The sequence below is a fragment of the Leucoraja erinacea genome, chromosome 22 (genome assembly GCF_028641065.1).
Source record: "Leucoraja erinacea ecotype New England chromosome 22, Leri_hhj_1, whole genome shotgun sequence".
Classification (NCBI taxonomy): domain Eukaryota; kingdom Metazoa; phylum Chordata; class Chondrichthyes; order Rajiformes; family Rajidae; genus Leucoraja; species Leucoraja erinaceus.
The window spans coordinates 29262620-29282693 of record NC_073398.1 but is presented as its reverse complement, the minus strand read 5'-3'; the positions used below and the strand labels follow the sequence as shown (position 1 = coordinate 29282693).

Here is a 20074-nt window from a genome sequence, read left to right as displayed (position 1 = left end):
GAGCAGCCATTCTTGTCCTTCCTCAGCTGTGTTTCTGTAATACCTTTAAAGTCCCAGTCCATTGCACCTATCCATACCCTGAGTTCACCTGCCTTATCTGTTAGGTCTCTTGGATTGAAATATATGCAATACTCCTGCCTGTCTTCTCCTGTCTACCACATTTGCTCTCTTTAAAGTAGACATACCTTGAGAAGATTTTGCAGTGGAGCAGACAAAATGTGTAGGAAGGAACTGCAGATGCCGGTTTAAACTGAAGATAGACACAAAAACCTGGAGTAACTCAGTGGGACAGGCAGCATCTCAGGAGAGAAGGAATGGGTGATGTTTCGGGTTGAGACTCTTCTTCAGAGTGGTTGGGGATAAGGTAAACAAAAGATATAGACAATGATGTCTTTAGCCTCTGCATTTGCCTTTATCTCTCTATCTGCCGCTTTACAGCTTTGAGTTAAAAATTGAATTCTATTAGTTTCAATCAACAGTAAACTGTGCGCACACAAAATGCACCATTCCTTACTTTGCAGATCCCTATTCATACCCAGATCCATATTCATACCCATTGATATGAACTTCATGTAAATTGGCTGATGCATTGTCAATGGTAAAACAATTCAGCTTTAAATATACACCCTAAAATTGTGAAAAGCTAAACAAAACTGTATTACATCCTTTTTTCTTTGGAAGGCTGCATGGATATGGTAGCAACCATCGTGAGGTTTTTTTACTTCTTGTTAATGAAAATAGGGATTCAATTCAATTCAATTCAATTCAACTTTAATGTCATTGCACAAAAACGAGTATGGGTACAACGAAATGCAGTTTAGCGTCAGTCCGTAGTATAGTGCAATATAGAAATACAAAATAAAAATATAGAATAATCAAACAATAATCGAACAATGTGGACGGAGAGACTGGAGAAGTCTATCGGCGGGACTCCGAATTCAGCAATGTGATGGTATTAATGTAGAAGCTGTTCCTCATCCTACTGGTACGAGACCTGAGGCTCCTGTACTGCCTCCCTGATGGGAGGAGGGCAAATAGTCCATGGTTGGGGTGGAGGGGTCTTTAATGATCTTCCCGGCCCGTCTCAGACACCGTTTTCAAAAGCGCTTGAACAATTGGTTGAGATGTGTACCCCGAGGAATTTGTAGTTGGAGACGCGCTCCACCTCAGTCCCGTTTATATGGATGGGGGTATGTCTGCCCCCTCTGATCTTCCTGAAGTCAACAATAATTTCCTTCGTCTTCTTGGAGTTGAGGATGAGGTTATTGTTGGCACACCAGATGTGGCCAACACCCAATATTTATTTATTGATGAAAACCTTTTTGGACATTTTCTCATACTTTTATAACCTACTGACAGACTGCTCATAAAAGGCTTGAGAGGGAGTGATGAAATCAGATTCAATCCAAACACAATAGAGAATTAAACACCTTAAAGGTAAAAATGTACAGGGCAATCGGAAAAGAACTAGGGAATGAGACTAATTAAATCCCTTTTTTAAGGCAATCTGAACGGCCTGCTCTGTGTAAAGTCTACAATTTTATAATAGAGCCAATTAATGAGAAATTAAAATCAAATTTCATTTCTGAAGACATTGGGTTTCTTCTATCAGAGAGTATCATTTTGGATCTCTCTGCAGCAGCAGATGCCCAAGGTATGGTAATATTTGTCTAGCTTCCTAAACACGTTGCTGCCCCTCATTCTCTCTAATTGAACATGATTATGTAGAAACAATATATCTATTTTACTACACAGTGAGTCATACTTTAAACTGGGCCTTGGGCAAAGTTGGTTCTGCATATAAATAAATTACCCTTAATATAAACATAAATCTATATATGTACAATTCCTGTTGAGATAAGGAAATGTCACAAAGGATCCAAGTGATGCTGGAATATCTATTTTTGCATAACAAATGACAACTATACAGAACATCTTTACTGAACTCTTGAAACTTGATTCGCTTTTCAAAAGGAAATCTTACTTTAAAAGCTACTAATCTAATAGTTACTGTCAGCAGAATGTGCTCATAGACAAAGTGCACTGGTCCAGTCTTTTCAGATCCCTTTCAGAACCTTGATTGACTTGCTGTGAACTTCCACACGTTATGGGAAGTATATGGGTTATGGTACGAGTGCAGGCAGGTGGGGCTAAGGGAAAATAATTGTTCGGCATGGACTTGTAGGGCCGAGATGGCCTGTTTCCGTGCTGTAATTGTTATATGGTTATATGGTTATATGTGAGTCTCACTGTCAAAACTATTGAATATATTTAAGCTTTATTGTTTGAGGTGAGATCCACCTCCATTTTAATTAATTCACCTGTCCTCTAAGTTAATTGCTGTGCCACTTTCCTTAATCTCACTCTCCATATCAATGTCCGGAGCCTAGTCACTCCTTTGTTCCTGTCATCAATCTGAATCATAGATTGTGCCAACTCCTTTACTTCCTTTAATCACTCTCTACTAATGCCTTCTATCCTCTTCCAGCCTACTTCCATACCCATGAATGGAAAGAATCTCTTGCGTCCCTTAAATCTGTGGTTTCACAAATGAAGCTTTTGCCCTTCATTTGACAGAAGTTCTTCAACTAATGATCAACTAAACTCCTGCTTTCTCCCTTGACACCTTATTCATTGCTCCCTTCCACCAGCAAATCCAGCAGGACCATATTACGCAGTATTGACACATGTTCTTGACAACCCAAAACCACTTACTATTCGAGTCACAGAACTATGCATCATGGAAAATGGCCCTTCAGACCAACTTTCCTCTGCTGTACATGTTACCTAACCAAACTATCTTGCACCTGGCCCATATCCCTCCAAACATTTCTAATCCTGTCTAAAAGTCTCTGAAATGTCTTAATTGTACTTGCCTCTACCACATCCTCAAAATGACAACTTCGCCCCTCAGATGTCTTTTAAATCTGCGCCTCAGGTGCTTTTTAAATTGTTCCCTTCTCACCTTAAATCAATCCCATCTAGTATTTGACCACCCTACCCTGGGGACAAGTATATGCCCATTCATCTTATCTTTGTCTCTCATGATTATATTGACCTCTATTAGATCACCCCCCAGCCTCATACACGCCACTAAAAAAAAAGGCCACTGCATATCCAGCCTCCCCTTATAACTCAAACCCTACAATCCAGATAACATTCTTGGAAATCTTTTTTGCACCCTTTCTAGTTTAATAACTTGCTTTCTTGAGCAGGTGACCAGAGTTCTCCAAATGTGGCCATACAAAAGCACTGTACAGTTATAGCTTGATGTCCTGACTCCTGTGCTCAGTACCCTGGCTAATGAAGTTAAGCATGCCATATGCCTTCTTCATCACCCTGTCTAGCTTTCTCGGCTCATTTAAAAAGTACCCCTACACCTAGGTCTCTCTGATCTAGAGCTTTCTCCAGGGCCCTACCATTTGTTCACTGTTCTTCTATCATTCTGAATCCTGAATCAGACATTAACTCACTAATTTTTCTGTCTTGCATAAAGTCTTTCTGAATCCTATATCCATATCACATCCACCTCAAACATGTGTAAGGAACTGAATAACTTATTTTTTACTACACATAAGACAATCCATTCGGAAGTCTCTTACACTTCCATTCTACTAACTCATTACATAATCTTTCTAATGATCGCTGTAGCCCCAGATCCAAGATTTTATCTTTCTCTAGTTTATTTCTAGCCTGGCTTCATGCTTTCTGATCTTGGTTTGTCCCTGAAAACCATCGCCTGCCTATTGCCACCACACTTCTGACATGTTCACTTCCTTTCCTGAAATCCCTGTAAAATAAAATTATTAATAGTTCAATCTCCTAAGGTGCTACCCCTTTTTCTTTTAAAGTATCAACATTAACCATCTTCTCAAAATAACTTTTTGATTCTTTCATCTTTATAAACAACCAGCCAATTCCAAGTTCCCTTCCTTTGCCAAAGCTCTTGAATGTTTTGCCACCTCCCAGTGTAGGACCCATGTTAGGCACAAAAATCTCAGCGGGATTGGCAGCATCTCTGGAGAGAAGGAATGTGTGACATTTCGGGTCAAGACACTTCTTCAGACTGGTTAGGGATAAGGGAAATGAGAGATATAGACGGTGATGAGTAGAGATAAAGAACAATGAATGAAAGATATGCAATAAAGTAACGATGAATTGGGTGGGGGAAGGATAGAGAGAGAGAAGGAATGCCGGGGCTACCTGAAGTGAGAGAAATCAATATTCATATCACTGGGTTGTAAGGGCAATTTGCACTTACCCTCACTCTGAGAATGGAGGAGACTGAGGACAGAAGGTCTGTGTAAGAATGGGAAGGAGAATTAAAGTATACAGCAAGCGGGAGATAAGGTTGGTTCATGCAGGCTAAGTGAAGGTGTTCCCCGAAACGATCGCCCAGTCTGCCTTTGGTCTCGCTGATGTATTAGAGTCCACATGCGGTTGGAGGAGGTGCAAGTGAACTTCTGCCTAAACTGAAAGGACTGTTGGGGTCCCTGGACAGAGTCGAGGGAGGAGGTCTAGTGACAGGTTTTTGCATCGTCTGTAGTTGCAGGGGAAGGTACCTGGGGAAGGGGTGGTTTGGGTGGGAAGGGATGAGTTAACCAGGGAGTTGCGGAGGAACGGTCTCTGTGAAAGGTGGAAAGGGGTGGCGATGGGAAAATGTGGCTAGTGGTGGGGTCCAGTTGGAGATGGCGGACATTTTGGAGGTTTATGTGTTGTATGCGACACTGATGGGGTGGAAGGTAAGGACTAGGGGGACTCTGTCTCTGTTGCCATTAGGGGGAGCAAGGGCGGAGCTGTGGGGTAGATACGAGTGAGGGCCTCTTCTATGATGGGAGAGGGGAACCCCTGTTCCCTAAAGAATGAAGACATCTCCGACGTTCTAGTATGGAACACCTCATCTTGGGGGCATATGCGGCGTAGATGGAGGAATTAGGAGCAGGGGATAGAGTCTTTGGAGAAGGCAGGGTGGGAAGAAGTGTGTTCAAGATAGTTGTGGGAATCTGTGGGTTTGTAATAGACATCAGTCAATAGTCTATTTCCCGTGATGGAGAATGTGAGATCAAGAAAGGAGAGGGAGATGGCGGAGATGGTCCAAGTAAATTTGAGGATGAAAATTGGTGGGGAAGTTGATGAAGTCCATGAGTTCTGCATGGGTGCAGGAGGTAGCCCCAATGCTGTCATCAATGGAACGGAGATAGAGTTTGGGGATAGGGCCAGTATTTGGGGATAGGGCCAGTTTGGGGATAGTACCAGTGTACGCCTAGAACAGGGATTGTTCAACGTACCCTACAAAGAGGAAGGCATAGTTGGGGCCCATGCGGGTGCCCATAGCTATGCCTTGGACTGGTGAAGTAAGAGAAGTCAAAGGAGAAGTTGTTGAAGGTGACGACCAGCTCCGCTAGGTGGAGTAGAGTGTTAGTAGAGGGAAATTGGATGGTTCTGCAGTCGAGGAAGAAACAGACGGCTTTAAAGCCTTCCTGGTGGGGGATGGAGGTGTAGAGTGACTAAACATCCATAGTAATGATGAGGGAGTGGAGGCTCCGAAAGTGAAGTCATTAAAGGGACGAAGGGCAGGTGAGGTATCTCGGACAAGTCACTGCGGTTGCTGGTGTAATACAAAAAAGGCACAAAGGGCTGGAGTAACTCAGTGCCTGTCCATGTTCTCCAGAGATGCTGCCTGACACTGAGTTATTCCAGCGCTCTGGGCCTTTTTTGACATTTTTCTATATTTTATTGATTAAACATATCAGACTTTTCAAAATATATCCATATGTGGAATTCACATAAATTAAAATTTTGGCTGTCGGCGATACCAAAGGTTTATAAATTATTTAATTCCACTGTAACTAATACAGTAACTAAGGTAGGAACCTCACAGCTTGTAGATCACATGCAAGCTTACGCAAAATTTAATTGGTATACATAAGATCAATATCTTCTGCAGTTCGCAGCTCAGTTTCTGCTACATGCAAGCACTACTCTTACTTGTTAAAGATTTGAAGTGCTTGTCTGAGCTTACTTCCCCGTGTTCTTGTTAATAGGCCGTGTGTATTTCCTCATGTACTTGTCATTCCTGGATTGAGCTCAAAGCTCATCATATCTGACAGTTTCATTCTTTCTCAGAAACTCTGGAGAACCTATAGAATTCAAGGCTTCGACAGTTAAATAGTCCAGATTGCTTATCACATAGAACTGCGGAAAGTTTCTGTAAGAGGTACTAGGAGAATGTTAATGCTATATATCTTTCTTAATGTCATTAGCCTGAGATAAAGTGAGGAGAATATTGATTGGAGAAAGTTAGTTCATTGAATTATGCTCTGATAACATCTGTTAATGTTGACCTTTTGCTAAGTAACCATCAATACTTATTTTATATTGCACAATTACACTTCAACTTTCAAAGTCATATTTCAAAGATGATGTGATGTGTAATTATTTCCAAGCATCTAATGTTGTTTGATGATAGTTTTATTGTTAATTAGCCATCAAAACAAAATCTCCCAGCTTGGGTTAATACATATTTAATTATCTGCAAAGTGGTCCCTACTGGCCATAGTTAAGTTGATATTCATCATAATTACGTTCATTCTTATTCATGGATTCTTGGTTCCTGATTTATGTTTTAAAAACTATCATGTTTATAGGTCAATTAGTTTTTTGTTATATATTTGCAGGATTGTGGCCTTTCAGAGCTATTTCCTTCTGCATATTAGATTCTTGTATAGTTCTATTCGATCACATTGAAAAACCTGGTTATTTGAAATATCCAGTTAATCAGTCTGAAGAAGGGACTCAACCCGAAACATCACCCATTCCTTCTCTCCAGAGATGCTGCCTGTCCTGCTGAGTTACTGCAGCTTTTTGTGTCTATCTTCGGTTTAAACCAGCAAATGCAGTTCATTCTTACACAATCAGACATCCTTCCATGTTTCTGTTTTGAAATAACAGATGGTTGAATATATTCAAACAGTTACATTAAGAACCTTTTGCCCTTCATATTTAAAATACGTCAGTAACGATATTTTGATCATTTTAGTTGGAAACATAGAAACATAGAAAATAGGTGCAGGAGTAGGCCATTCGGCCCTTCGAGCCTGCACCACCATTCAATATGATCATGGCTGATAATCCAACTCAGTATCCTGTACCTACCTTCTCTCCATACCCCCTGATCCCTTTAGCCACAAGGGCCACATCTAACTCCCTCTTAAATATAGCAAGAGGAAGATGTATAAAGCAGAAAATTAGTGCCAAATAGGAACCTGGGCAATTGGTCATTTGCAATAAAACATGGCATGATAAAATTGCCCTAGACAGCAATCAAAAGTACATCAAAGAATGGGAATTGTAAAAGAAGAAAGGCAGCTGGAGTCAAGTATTCAGTGGTAGTTCTTTGGCACTAAGTTAGAAAGTTGGATTCAAAAACTGGACTGAAATGTCCAGACGGGCACTTCAGAATAGTATTTTGACCTAAAGTCATGGTCTAGTAACTTCTTTAAACAAATCCACAAGTTATGAGTTGATTTAACCTTGGGCACAATGATTTTGTGCACATTTCTGGCTGGCCTGGTGCCTATCAGGAAACTCCATACTTCTTATTTGCTTTGCAATAATTTGGTTTTAGTAACCCTGTTTTCTCCTGAAACCATGCTATTTGGAACCAAATCATTCAAAAGGCCAAGGTTCAAACTGCATTCTTTGAGATCTATCAACTGGAACCTCAAGTACAATTTTACGCATGCATTTGATTACTTTTCTTCTGGAGGTAAAGATGACAGTCATTCTCAGCTTCCAAACCTATGGATCATTCCAAGATCATTCCATGATCAGCCATGATCATATTGAATGGCGGTGCAGGCTCGAAGGGCTGAATGGCCTACTCCTGCACCTATTTTCTATGTTTCTATGTTTCTATGTTAAGATGCAGCAGCTGATCTCTACCATAATTTATAATTTCCCCTTCATTGCTGGATTTGGAAAGGCACATAAACTTCAGTCTCAAGACTTAATTTACTTTTCTTTCATCCTGCAAGACGGAAGAGTGGGAATGAATATTTGCCTGCACTGTGAGTTTCCCCAAAGTACAAGCCTTCATACTGCACTTATGTCCTTGCGGAGACCAACCTTCCCATCAGGATGATCACGCTGGAAGTTTTTTATGTCCCTCTTTCACAAAGAACTTCCTGCAGGCTCTGTTTCCAACAATCTGTTTCACTATCTCACTCTGAGTATACTCTCCCACCATCACTCCCCCAACATTGCAGCATCTATTTATAGAACAACACTCCCCTTAGCTGGCTACGTGTTCATTACCTTGAGGTATGCAATTTTAAGAAATGGCTTTAATGGTCAACTTGCTCGACTAGATAAAAACGAAGTGCACTGAGAACACAATGCTGAAACTAATAATGCTATATTTAAGAGGGAGTTAGATGTGGCCCTTGTGGCTAAAGGGATCAGGGGGTATGGAGAGAAGGCAGGCACAGGATACTGAGTTGGATGATCAGCCATGATCATATTGAATGCGGTGCAGGCTCGAAGGGCCGAATGGCCTACTCCTGCACCTATTTTCTATGTTTCTATTTATACATGGCTTTATACATGCTGAATTCTTTGATCTTCATGCCACTTTCATAAGCAGTGGTGGGCTGACACAATACTATTCGTGCCAAAAAAAGGTGGTAATGTTGCTCCATTTTCAGGTTTCTGTAAAGATTTTGAAGTAGAGCAGAGCATTTTTCCTGTAATTCTGGCCAAAGTGTATTCATTAATTAACATTACTAAAACAAACCATAACCTTATCGTTATCATAATTCTGATTGTGGCAGTTGCCATGAAATTGCCAATGGTATTTCCTACAACGCAAACTAGTCCAAAGGTATGTATTGAGTTTTAAGGGTCTTCAGACATCAAGTAGCCATGAAAGGTAGTTTACAAATAAAAATATTTTTCTTTATTTTCATTCTTGTGTGCCATCAATTACATTTTTAGTTTGGTGGTATTCCACTGGTTTTAAGATGCTTAAGTGTCAACTTTAATTGATGAAACTTCATTGAGTGCTCTGGCAGACTGAGACAATTTAAGAGGAAATTTGAAAGGATTGGACAAGAGGAACATCCAGGTGAAGTGACTGTCCAGCTGAGACACAAATAGATGTAAAAACCAGTAGCAGACTTTCCTCAAACAGGAATTATATCTCAAGAGTTTACATAATATTTGCTCATTATCTATCAGACTGAGATCCACCAAGTATTTTTTGTGACCGCAATTAAGATCTTCCAATTGGGCTATTTTATTTATTGCCCATCTCGAAATGGCCACAAGAAGTAGCTGTGGGTTGGCAACGGAAATGTTCAGTCCAACAGTATTGGAGGAGCACATTCACAAGGACTGAAGTGGTTCAAGAAGCCAGCTCACAACTTCTTCTCATGGGCATTTGGGATGGGCAATAAATTATTTAATTACCAACAACAAGCAAATCCCTTGAAATCATTTTTTTTTAATTAGTCCAATTGGATGCTCCTAATCGCAGTCACGAAAAAGATTTGGTGGATCTCAGTCTGATAGACAATGAGCGAACGTTATATCAACTATTGCCAATCTATTTTGGTAATGTACAAATCTACTACATTGACTTGAAAACTGTTTTATGGGTTGGTGTCAAACAGCCTATGTTGTTCTATTGATCTACTAGTGGAAAATGGCTGCCACCATTCAGTCATTAAAAAAACACTAATGTTCTAAAAACTCTTGAAGATGAAAGTATTTTTACATGAGCCCTATAGGGAATTATGAAGAAGCTTATGTTGATTCTATCTTTCTGATTACTTACTTAGGGCAGGGCTGGACTTGATGGTAAAGGTGGAGTTAAAGGAAAGAAAGGAGACAGAGGTTTGCAAGGCCAGAAGGGGGATCTGGTAAGGAAAACATCCCGATTAAGTAGATACTCTTAAGTCTAAATACGTTCATTTATATATTTTGCTGAAGTATTTGGAATGTGCACATCACCAGACTGGCTTTAATAATGTGCATTGTAAAAACTTACATCTTAAAAATGTTGCTCAGTTACTTCATTGGGAAATATGAAGTTGGTCAACTATTTACTCTGGCAGGAATCCACTCGAATGAATGGGTCCTGGCCTCTCATTCCAGTTCCTGGGAGGTCTTGTAGGATCAGAGACACTTTGGCACAGCAGTAGAGTTGCTGCCTTACAGTGCCAGAGACCCGAGTTCGATCTTGACTACTGGTGTTGTCTGTATGGAGTTTGTACATTCTCCCCGTGACTGCGTGAGTTTTCTCCAGGTGCTTCGGATTCCTCTCACATTCCAAAGACGTACAGGTTTGTAGGTTAATTGGCTTCGGTAAAATTGTAAATTGTCCCCAGTGTATAGGATTGTGCTGGTGAACAGGGTGATCGCTATTCCGCCTGGACTCAGTGGACCTGTTTCCGTGCTGTATCACTAAATTCTAATGCCTAAAGTAAAGTAAAGCCTGGCCTAAAGCAGATCATCAATCTTATGTCCCTGTCCCACTTAGGAAACCTGAATGGAAACCTCTGGAGACTTTGCGCCCCACCCAAGCTTTCCGCTGGGTTCCCGGAGGTTCCTGGAGGTTTTTGTCAGTCTCCCTACCTGCTTCCACTACCTGCAACCTCTGGCAACCACCTGCAACCTCCGGGAACCGCACGGAAACCTTGGGTGGGGCGCAAAGTCTCCAGAGGTTTCCGTTCAGGTTTCCCAAGTGGGACAGGGACATAAGGGTACTCCAGGTGGCAGAATAATTATTGAGTATTTCTAGCACTCACTGTTTAACAAAATCTAAGGGAGAGTATTAACCATCTATATCATGAGTTCTTATTAAATTTGTCCACAAATATCACCATAAGTTTGCTGTTTATTTTCCTTCTTTAGTTGGCCCTAAACCAAATAATTTTCTAATGGTTGCAGTATTTTCATTGTTTGTAACTTATCCAATATGCCACCATACGTTTGACCTTGGGTATTTGTAGAATCTGCAGTGGATGAAATCAACCACACAAACCATCTCAAAATCATGACAGACTTTTTGATGGAATAAGAATAAGAAATCAGATGTGCTCACAATCACAATCATGTGGCAGGTTTACATAAGTGTTTTTGTTACATGTGGGGTTACAGCTTTTGGCAAAATGGGCAAAATGTAGTTAAGCAGTATTTTCTTAAATGACACAGAAGAGTTTGCACCTGCTGCAGTCTGGAGCAATATTCAAGCTGCTGCAGGAGCCCAGTGGCTAAGGCAGCATTTATGGAGGAAGAAGGATGGTCGCCGTTAGTCCTGATGTAGGGTCTCAGCACAAAACGTTGATCATCTCTCTGCCTCCACAGGTGCTGCCTGACTCGCTGACATTCTCCATTAAGCAAACCATGAACACATTAAATGGCGGTGCTGGCTCGAAGGGCCAAATGGCCTACTCCTGCACCTATTGTCTATTGTCTATTATATTTTAAAATGTGTCTATTCATAGCACAGACATTTGTGCATATTTTAGTCTTCCTAAATTGGAATGAGAGGTTTGTACTATCTTGATCAGTCTTTGCTGGCTTTACCTTGCACTATATATTATTCCCTTATCATGTATCTATCTATACACTGTAAATGGCTCGATTGTAATCACGTCTTGGCTTTCTGCTGACTGGATAGCACGCAACAAAAGTTTTTCACTGTACCTCGGTACATGGGACAATACACCAAACTAAACTAACAAGAAGGACTAGACAATTTGGGCCTATATTCATTGGAGTTGAGAAGAATGAGGGGCAAGAGTGTTTCACTGGGTAGATGGTGATATGTTTTCACTTATGAGAGAGTCATGAACAAGGGGACCTTGTTGTAACATAAGGGTCTGTCATTTAAAACTGTGTTAAGTACAATTTTCTTCCGACAGAGAAGAGGTGAATCTTTGGAATGCTTTGCCCCAGCATGTGGTGGAGACCGTATTATTAAAGCCATTTTAGGCAGAGTTATATAAATAATTGGAAGATCAAGGAATTGAGGGTTATTTGAAACTGGCACAGAATAGAAGTAGAGCAGTCATGACCATATTGAATGGCAGGACAAGCTTGAGGGCTGGTGGCCTACGCCTGTCTCCAGGCCCTGCGATATCTTGTGTTCTTCGTCCCATATTAGCAAAACTGGCGGAATCTCAAAATAGGTTGTGTCTAGCCTTCTCAGCAGTGAAATACATTTTGAGACAATGTGCAGGAACTGTGGAAACTGCAAACATGGGGGGTTGAACATAATTCACAGGTAAAATTCTAGACGCTGTACATTTGATTTACAAAGATATCCAAAGACAAGAAGATACCATCTAACCCTGAAAGTGCACCCAGCAGAAAAAAATTATAATACTGCATTCGCAAAGGAAATCAACGGCAATTATAATCTCCAAATAAAGCCAGAGCAAACACAGGGGCATATTTGTAGGGAGGCATGTGAGCCTTCATTGTATAATTTCATATTCAATTCTTATTTTTATATCTCCTGGATAACATTTCTTTGCACTCCCTTTGCTATCATAAAAGTAATATATTTAAAGGGGTGCACACAACCTGAGGGGACAATTCTCAAATTGCTTTTCCATTCATTTTCAGTATGTCATTGACTGTGAAATAAGTTTAACTTGATGCAGAGATATAGCTATGCTGGATGCCTAGGTTGCCATTTCCCGCATGGCAGGAGGTAGGCGTGAAAAATTACCAGCAGTACAAATATAGGCCGTTACGAACTTCTTCATCAAATTGCATAATGAGGTGCTTGCTTCCCTGTTCCGGTTGCTCTCCCACACAAGCTCAGAAAGACACAAGCTCAATTGACATGAATTCCTCAGCTGAAGCACACACTACGTCAACGCAATAATGGACATAACCTGAAAATCTTTGTTGTTTTGAGCTTGGCTTTCCTCTTTACCTCTCACCTACCCAGCAGCCCAATTTGTATAATTTTCTGAAGCGCCATGAGGAAAGTTTATTCAATTGAAAATGTAGCAGAGAGATGGGCAAAGGTTTACTCTTGGGTAGATATAGTGAAACGTTCAAAACAAACACACTAAAAGACACCAAGATTGCTGGATTTGTAGACGGTGAGGAAGGCTGTCAAAGTATACAGTGGGATATAGATTTGTTGCAGAAATGGGCAGAGAAATGACAGATGAAGCTTAATCCATGCAAGTGAGGTGTTACAGTTTGGGATGAAATGTAAAGGGAAAGTATACAGTTAATTGCAAGAGAGGTATATTGGGTTGCAAGTTAATAGCTCCCTGCAAGTAGATAGAGAAGTAAAGAAAGCATATTGGATTCTTGCCTTTGTTGCTTGGTTTATAGGATTTTGGTCAGGCCGCATGTATTGTGTGCAGTTCTGGTTGACCCATTATCAGAAGGACGTGGTGGCTTTCGAGAGAGCGCAGAAGAGGTTTACCACAATGCTGCCTGGGATAAGGAGAGATTGGACACACTTGGATTGTTTTCTCGCATATCTGAGATTGAAGGGAGTCCTGATAGAAGAATATAAAACTATGAGAGGCATAGGTAGGATAGATAGTCAGAACATATTCCCCAGGATGGAAATATCAAAGAGGGCACAGCTTTAAGGTGAAAGGGGCAGAGTTTAAAAGAGATGAGCAAGGCAAGTTTTTTTTTTTTTAAACACAGAAGGTGATGGATCCCTGGAATGTGTTGTCACGGGTGACAGATACAATGGTGGTGTTCAAGAGGCTTTTAGACGGGCACCGGGATATGCAGGGAATTGAGGGGTATAGATCTTGTGCAGGGAGGTGAGATTCATCTATCCTAGTATCATGTTCATCACAGTCATTTTGGGTCAAAAGGCCGTTCCTGTGCTGTACTTTTCTATGTTCTATATTCTATTTTTTTAACTCTTAGCCCCATCTGCATAAGGTAAATCATTTCCCATTATGCAATTTTCAGGACTCCTGATTTTTTTCTCACTGTACACAAAGAATTCTAGAGCAGTTTTTTCACTGAATATTATGACAAACACGTCTGCCGAGACTTGCTGAATATTTGCTGATACTCCATCCACAAATGGTCCAATGGCCAGTTCTCACCACTGGTCGTGAGAACATCCGCCTTATTGAAGATGTTACAAAATTAATATAGAGCCTGAGCCATACCAGGGCATGGGCACATAATATAGGATGACCTCTCAGTTTGGTAGATGCAGTGTGGTATTGTCCTTTGGAACTAGTTCAGGTGACCTCGGTGGAAGTGCCTCTTGACTACAGGTACACCCTCTTGGGAGCTGTCAGGGCAGACAACGCTTCGAGTCCGAGCGGCGGACTGGAGATTCTGTGGTGACAGGCGATAGTCAAGGAAGGTGTATTGCCTCCCTGGTGCCAGGGTCCAAAATGTCACAGGCCGACTTAAGAACATCCTTGAGAGGGAAGGTGGACAGGCGGAAGTAGTTGTGCATGTAGGCACAAATGACGCGGGTAAGAAGAGGAAGGAGGTTCTGCAAAATGAGTCTAGAGAACTAGGTAGGAGGCTGAAAAGCAGGACTTCTAGGGTGTTTATCTCTGGGTTGGTTCCAGTACCTCGTGCTAGCGAAGATAAGAACAGGGAGATGGGGGATCTGAATGTGTGGCTGAGGAGGTGGTGCAGGGGGCAGGGATTTAGATTTCTTGATCACTAGGATCTTTCTGGGGCTGGGGTTGTCGAGCTTCTGCTGTTGGAATAACTTAGGCCACACACAGTGACTAAGATCCAAAGACTTTATTAGCGTTACAGCATAGGTAACTTCATCTTAATACGTAACTCAAGACTGAGGGAGAAAGGGCTGAGAAGCTTTCTGTTAAACTAGTGGGCGTAGCTACAAAGTATGACTCATTACATGCTTGCACTGATCTGCAGGGGTGACCTATACAAAAGGGACGGGTTGCACCTTAATTGGAGGGGGACCGACATTCTGGCAGGCAGGTTTGCTAGTGCTACACAGGTGGGTTTAAACTAAACAGTGGGGGGGTGGAGTCAACAACGTGGTAGTGTATGCATGCAGTTAACGGGGAAGTGTAGGAAAGGTCACGTCTAAACTAACAGGGCAGGGGGATGGGAACCAACGCAAGGAGACAGAAGGCCATAAAAGGAGGACAGAAGCAAAAGGTGGAAGGGAGATAAGAAAAACAAACCTGAAACCTTTGTGCTTTAATGCGAGGAGCATTCGTAATAAGGTGGATGAACTGAATGCGCAGTTAGTAGTTAAGAAATATGATATTACGGAGACATAGCTCCAGGGTGACCAAGGCTGGGAGCTAAACATGCAGGGATATTTGCTATTATAATAATAATAATATAATAATCTTATTTATATAGCACATTTTTAGTCAACTTGCATTGACCCCAAAGTGCTTCACATAATTACATTACATTTACACACAGTCAAAGGTGGGTGATGTGTCTTGCCCCAAGGACACAACGACAGTGTGCACTCCAAGCGGGATTCGAACCGGCTACCTTCCGGTCGCCAGCCGAACACTTAGCCCATTGCACCATCTGTCGTCTATTCAGGAAGGATAGACAGAAAGGAAGAGGAGATGGGGTGGCATTGTTGGTTAAAGAGGAGATTAATGCAATAGCAAGGAGAGACATTAGCTTGGATGCTGTAGAATCGTTAGGAGTAGAACTGCGATATAGCTAAGGGCAGAAAACGCTTGTTGGAGTTGTATATAGACCACCAAACAGCAGTAGGGAGGTTAGGGATAGCATTAAGCAGGAAATTGGTGAAGTTTAGTTTAGAGATACAGTGCAGATACAGGCCCTTCGGCCCACCGGGTCCACGCCGACCAGTGATCCCGTAGATTAACACTATCCTACACCCACTCGGGACAATTTTTACATTTACCAAGCCAATTAACCTACAAACCTGTATGTCTTTGGAGTGTGGGAGGAAACTGAAGATCTCAGAGAAAACCCACACAGTCACGGGAAGAACGTACAAACTCCGTACAGACAGCACCCGTAGTCTGGATCGAACCCGAGTCTCTGGTGCTGCATTCGCTGTAAGGCAGCAACTCTACTACTGGGCCACTGTGACCGCCCGTGAAGCTAATGGCATGTTGGTCTTCATTGCGAAAGGTTTAGTAGCCAAATAGGACCCAAGGAGGTCCTACTTCAGTTGTACTGGGCCCTGATGAGACAGCACCTGGAGTATTGTGTGCAATTTTGGTTTCCTAATTTGAGGAAGGACATTATTGCTATTGAGGAAGTGCAGCGTAGGTTCACCAGGTTAATTCCCGGGAAAGCGGGACTGACATATGATGAAAGAATGGGTCGACTGGGCTTGTATTCATTGGAATTTAGGATGAAAGGGGATCTTATAGAAACATATAAAATTATTGAGGGATTAGACAAGCTAGATGCAGGAAACATGTTCCCGATGTTGGGGGAGTCCAGAACCGGGGGCCACAGTTTAAGAATATGGGGTAGGCCATTGAGAACTGAGATGAGGAAAAACATTTTCATGCAGAAAGTTGTGAATTTGTGGAATTCCCTGCCTCAGAAGGCAGTGGTCGATTCACTGGATGCATTCTAAAGAGAGTTAGATAGAGCTCTCAGGGCTAGCAGAATCAAGGGATATGGGGAGAAGACAGGAACGGGGTACTGATTGTGGATGATCAGCCATGATCACATTGAATGGCGGTTCTGGCTCGAAGGGCCGAATGGCCTACTCCTGCACCTATTTTTCTATGTTTCTATTTTTCTATGAAATGGTAAATCAGTTTTACTGGTTCTGATTCCATCGAAGGTTGCCATTTTCGAACTTGTCTGGTCAAAATTCTCCCTCTATCCTAAATGAGCAATGGTCTGATTCTCAAATATATGTACCAAGTACTCGTACCATTGCTCTTTGTGGCTTATTGGTGTTTAGTTTGCTTTGAGTATACATGGACATCTTTAAACGGTCTAGAAGAAATACTAGAAGGTGTTCATTAACTTTCTCTCTGTTTTAGGGAGATAAGGGAGACCAAGGCTTAAAAGGAGATGGTGGACATAGAGGTGAGAAGGTAAGGTGGATATCATGATTGCTGCACAAGATCTCTCACTGGACATCTGACTGGAGAACATTTTTTAATTAGAATGTAATCATGTGCCATAGTGAATGATATATATTCAATCCTTCTCATTGTCATTGAATGGTGGAACATAGGCCAAAGGGCAAACTCTTCAACCGTACGTCTGTGAGGGAAAGCCATGGTAAGATCTGGCCTAATGCATCTCCTTACATTAACAGCCACACAAAAAAGTTCCATCAAGCATTTCTGACATGTTTATTTGTAGCCAGCAAAGGGCAGTATTGGACATGATACAAAAAGATGTTTTGCCAATACATTTTGTCAGTCTTCTCTGTTAATAGCTTAGGCTAGCCCAAATGGCTGCCTAATCCAAAAAGCCCTCACTATTAAAAGCATTATTCCCACTGTGCGGGTGCCCGCTCTGCCCGAGCCAGCTGCATGCCCCCTTTTCCGGGGTTACGTCCGCGCCCAGTGGTGTTGGAGAGGGACTACGCGTTGTCCACGGGCGCCCTGGGGGATTTCCGGGACCGCTGGGCACCGCAGGGGGTTGAATGTATCCTCAATAAGGATTGTAACATAGTTGTATATTAGTCTATTTATTATATTTGTTTGTCTTGTATTATGGTGGTGCGTTCTGTTTTGATTTATTGTATTGTAAATATTATTTTTTAATAATTTAATAAATTTTTTGATCATTAAAAAAAATAAAAAAACGGTGCAGCTGCCCCATACCAGCTTCATCTGAGGCCACGAGGGAGTGATTTTGCTGTATACTGGCCATGCAAGGTAACGGCCATATAAGCGGTGCAATCATTCTGATCTTTTGTAGCAAACTCCCAAATATTGTTCAGAGAGATCGTCCCTATAAGGAATGCTCAAGTAACCTTTAATCCAATCCATTAAAATCTATTCCCCTGGAAAAATCTCATGGTACCTTGTCAAATGTTTAAACATGAATTACCTCCTTATGCCTTTACTGTGATCCAAGCAGCCTCATATTTCATGTGTACAGAAGTGTGTAAAATACACAGTGCAATTGAATTTCTTGTCCAAACTTTCTTTAGCAATATGCTCCCATTTTCCTATTTTGCCACCTCCAACGGGATCCCACCACTGGCAAGGGGCAGAGTCCCCCTTGTCCTCAGCTTCCACCCTACCAGCCGTCACATACAACAGATAATCCTCTGACATTTTCACCACCTTCAACGGGATCCCACCACTGGCCACATCTTCCCATCTCCACCCCTTTCGGCTTTCTGCAAAGACCGCTCCCTCCGTAACTCCCTGGTCAATTCGTCCCTTCCCACCCAAACCACCCCCTCCCCTGGTACTTTCCCTTGCAACCGCAGGAAATGCTACACTTGTCGCTTTACCTCCCCCCTTGACTCCATCCAAGGACCCAAGCAGTCTTTCCAGGTGTGGCAGTGGTTCACCTGCACCTCCTCCAACCTCATCTATTGCATCCGCTGCTCTAGGTGTCAGCTGCTCTACATCGGTGAGACCAAGTGGAGGCTTGGCGATTGCTTCGCCCAACACCTTAGCTCAGTTCGCATTAACCAACCTGATCTCCTGGTGGCACAGTACATCAACTCACCATTCTGAATCCAACCTTTCTGTCCTGGGCCTCCTCCATGGCCAGAGTGAGTCCCACTGTAAATTGGTGGAGCAGCACCTCATATTTCGCTTGGGCAGTTTACAACCCAGCAGTATGACCATTGACTTCTCCAATTTCAGGTAGTCCTTGCTTTCTCCCTCCCCTTCCCATGTCTCCCACAGCCCACTGTCTCCGCCTCTTCCTTTCTTCTTCCCACCCCCACATCGGGGTTTCGACCTGAAACGTCACCTATTCCTTTGCTCCATAGATGCTGCCTCACCCGCTGAGTTTCTCCAGCATTTTCATCTACCTCCCATTTTCCTTTGGATACTTTATAGTTACAGCAATCACTTTTAAATCGATTCTATTACAGGACCTATACGTTAAAACTCTGCACTGCCAATTATGGGGTGAAGTTATCTATTCTTCTTTGAAACTTGAAATGCATCACCACAATATGGCATGGTGGCGTAGCAGTAGTCTGGAGGAAACCAGGCACCACTGCCTTACTGCGCCAGAGACCCGGGTTCAATCCTGACAGTGTTATCTGTACAGAGTTTGTATGTTCTTCCCGTGATCGCGAGGGTTTTCTCCGTGATCTTCGGTTTCCTCCCACACTCCAAAAGACGTACAGGTTTGTAGGTTAATTGGCTTGGATTTGTATACTTGGTATGTGTGTTAATTGTCACGAGTATGTGTAGGATGGTGTTAATGTGCGGGGATCGCTAGTCGGTGCGGACTCGCTGGGTCGAAGGGCCTTTTTCCGCACTGTATCTCTAAACTAAACTAATATTCCAATGTTTCTTCTGTTGATCCTGTTTCTGGTTTAACTAGCTTGCTGGCAGGTTAAACAATGAGCTTTCCCAAGCATAATTGATGCTGTTTGGAAGTCATATCATAGTCACGTCTGAAATCAAGGAACGATGGAACAAGTGAAAATTTGCTCGTTTTAAATTTGTACAAGACTTAATATATTTAAATAATCAAACATTATACTTTCATACAGTACAAATTTCATGTCACGGTCACTATAACCAATATCACAGTGCAATTGTCAACTAATCCCCACTTTTCTGTGTGTGCAAGGTGAAGAGAATGGTTGGGTCGGCAGTAACAGGCATTTCATTTTTTTTTAGGGGTCACGGGGCCTTCCAGGCCAAAGAGGACAATCAGGAATTGGCGCTGAAAAGGTGGTTGGAGGATCCCTAACCTCTTGAAAAAGCTTTTAGTTATTAATTTTCCTGATCCATTCTATAATTCGAGGTTATGCATGTGAAGATTCACTTTTTAAATTGCTTTGGATTAGTCAATGCAGATTAATGTTTCGCACTTGCCCCTCACAGCTGGAGACTATTTGCTTCACAGGAGTGGGAGTTAAGTAAAGAACAAAAAAGATTTATATTTATCGGGAGCA

General features: G+C 42.0%; 1 protein-coding gene across 1 annotated transcript in view; it reads left to right on the top strand.

Annotated features, from left to right (window-relative positions):
* LOC129707916 (collagen alpha-1(VII) chain-like) overlaps window positions 1–20074 on the top strand; it is a 260386-nt gene that overhangs the window by 197817 nt on the left and 42495 nt on the right. The window contains 3 exon segments of the mRNA XM_055653380.1: window positions 9840–9920; window positions 17004–17057; window positions 19797–19850. Coding sequence (XP_055509355.1) covers window positions 9840–9920; window positions 17004–17057; window positions 19797–19850 — 189 coding nt within the window.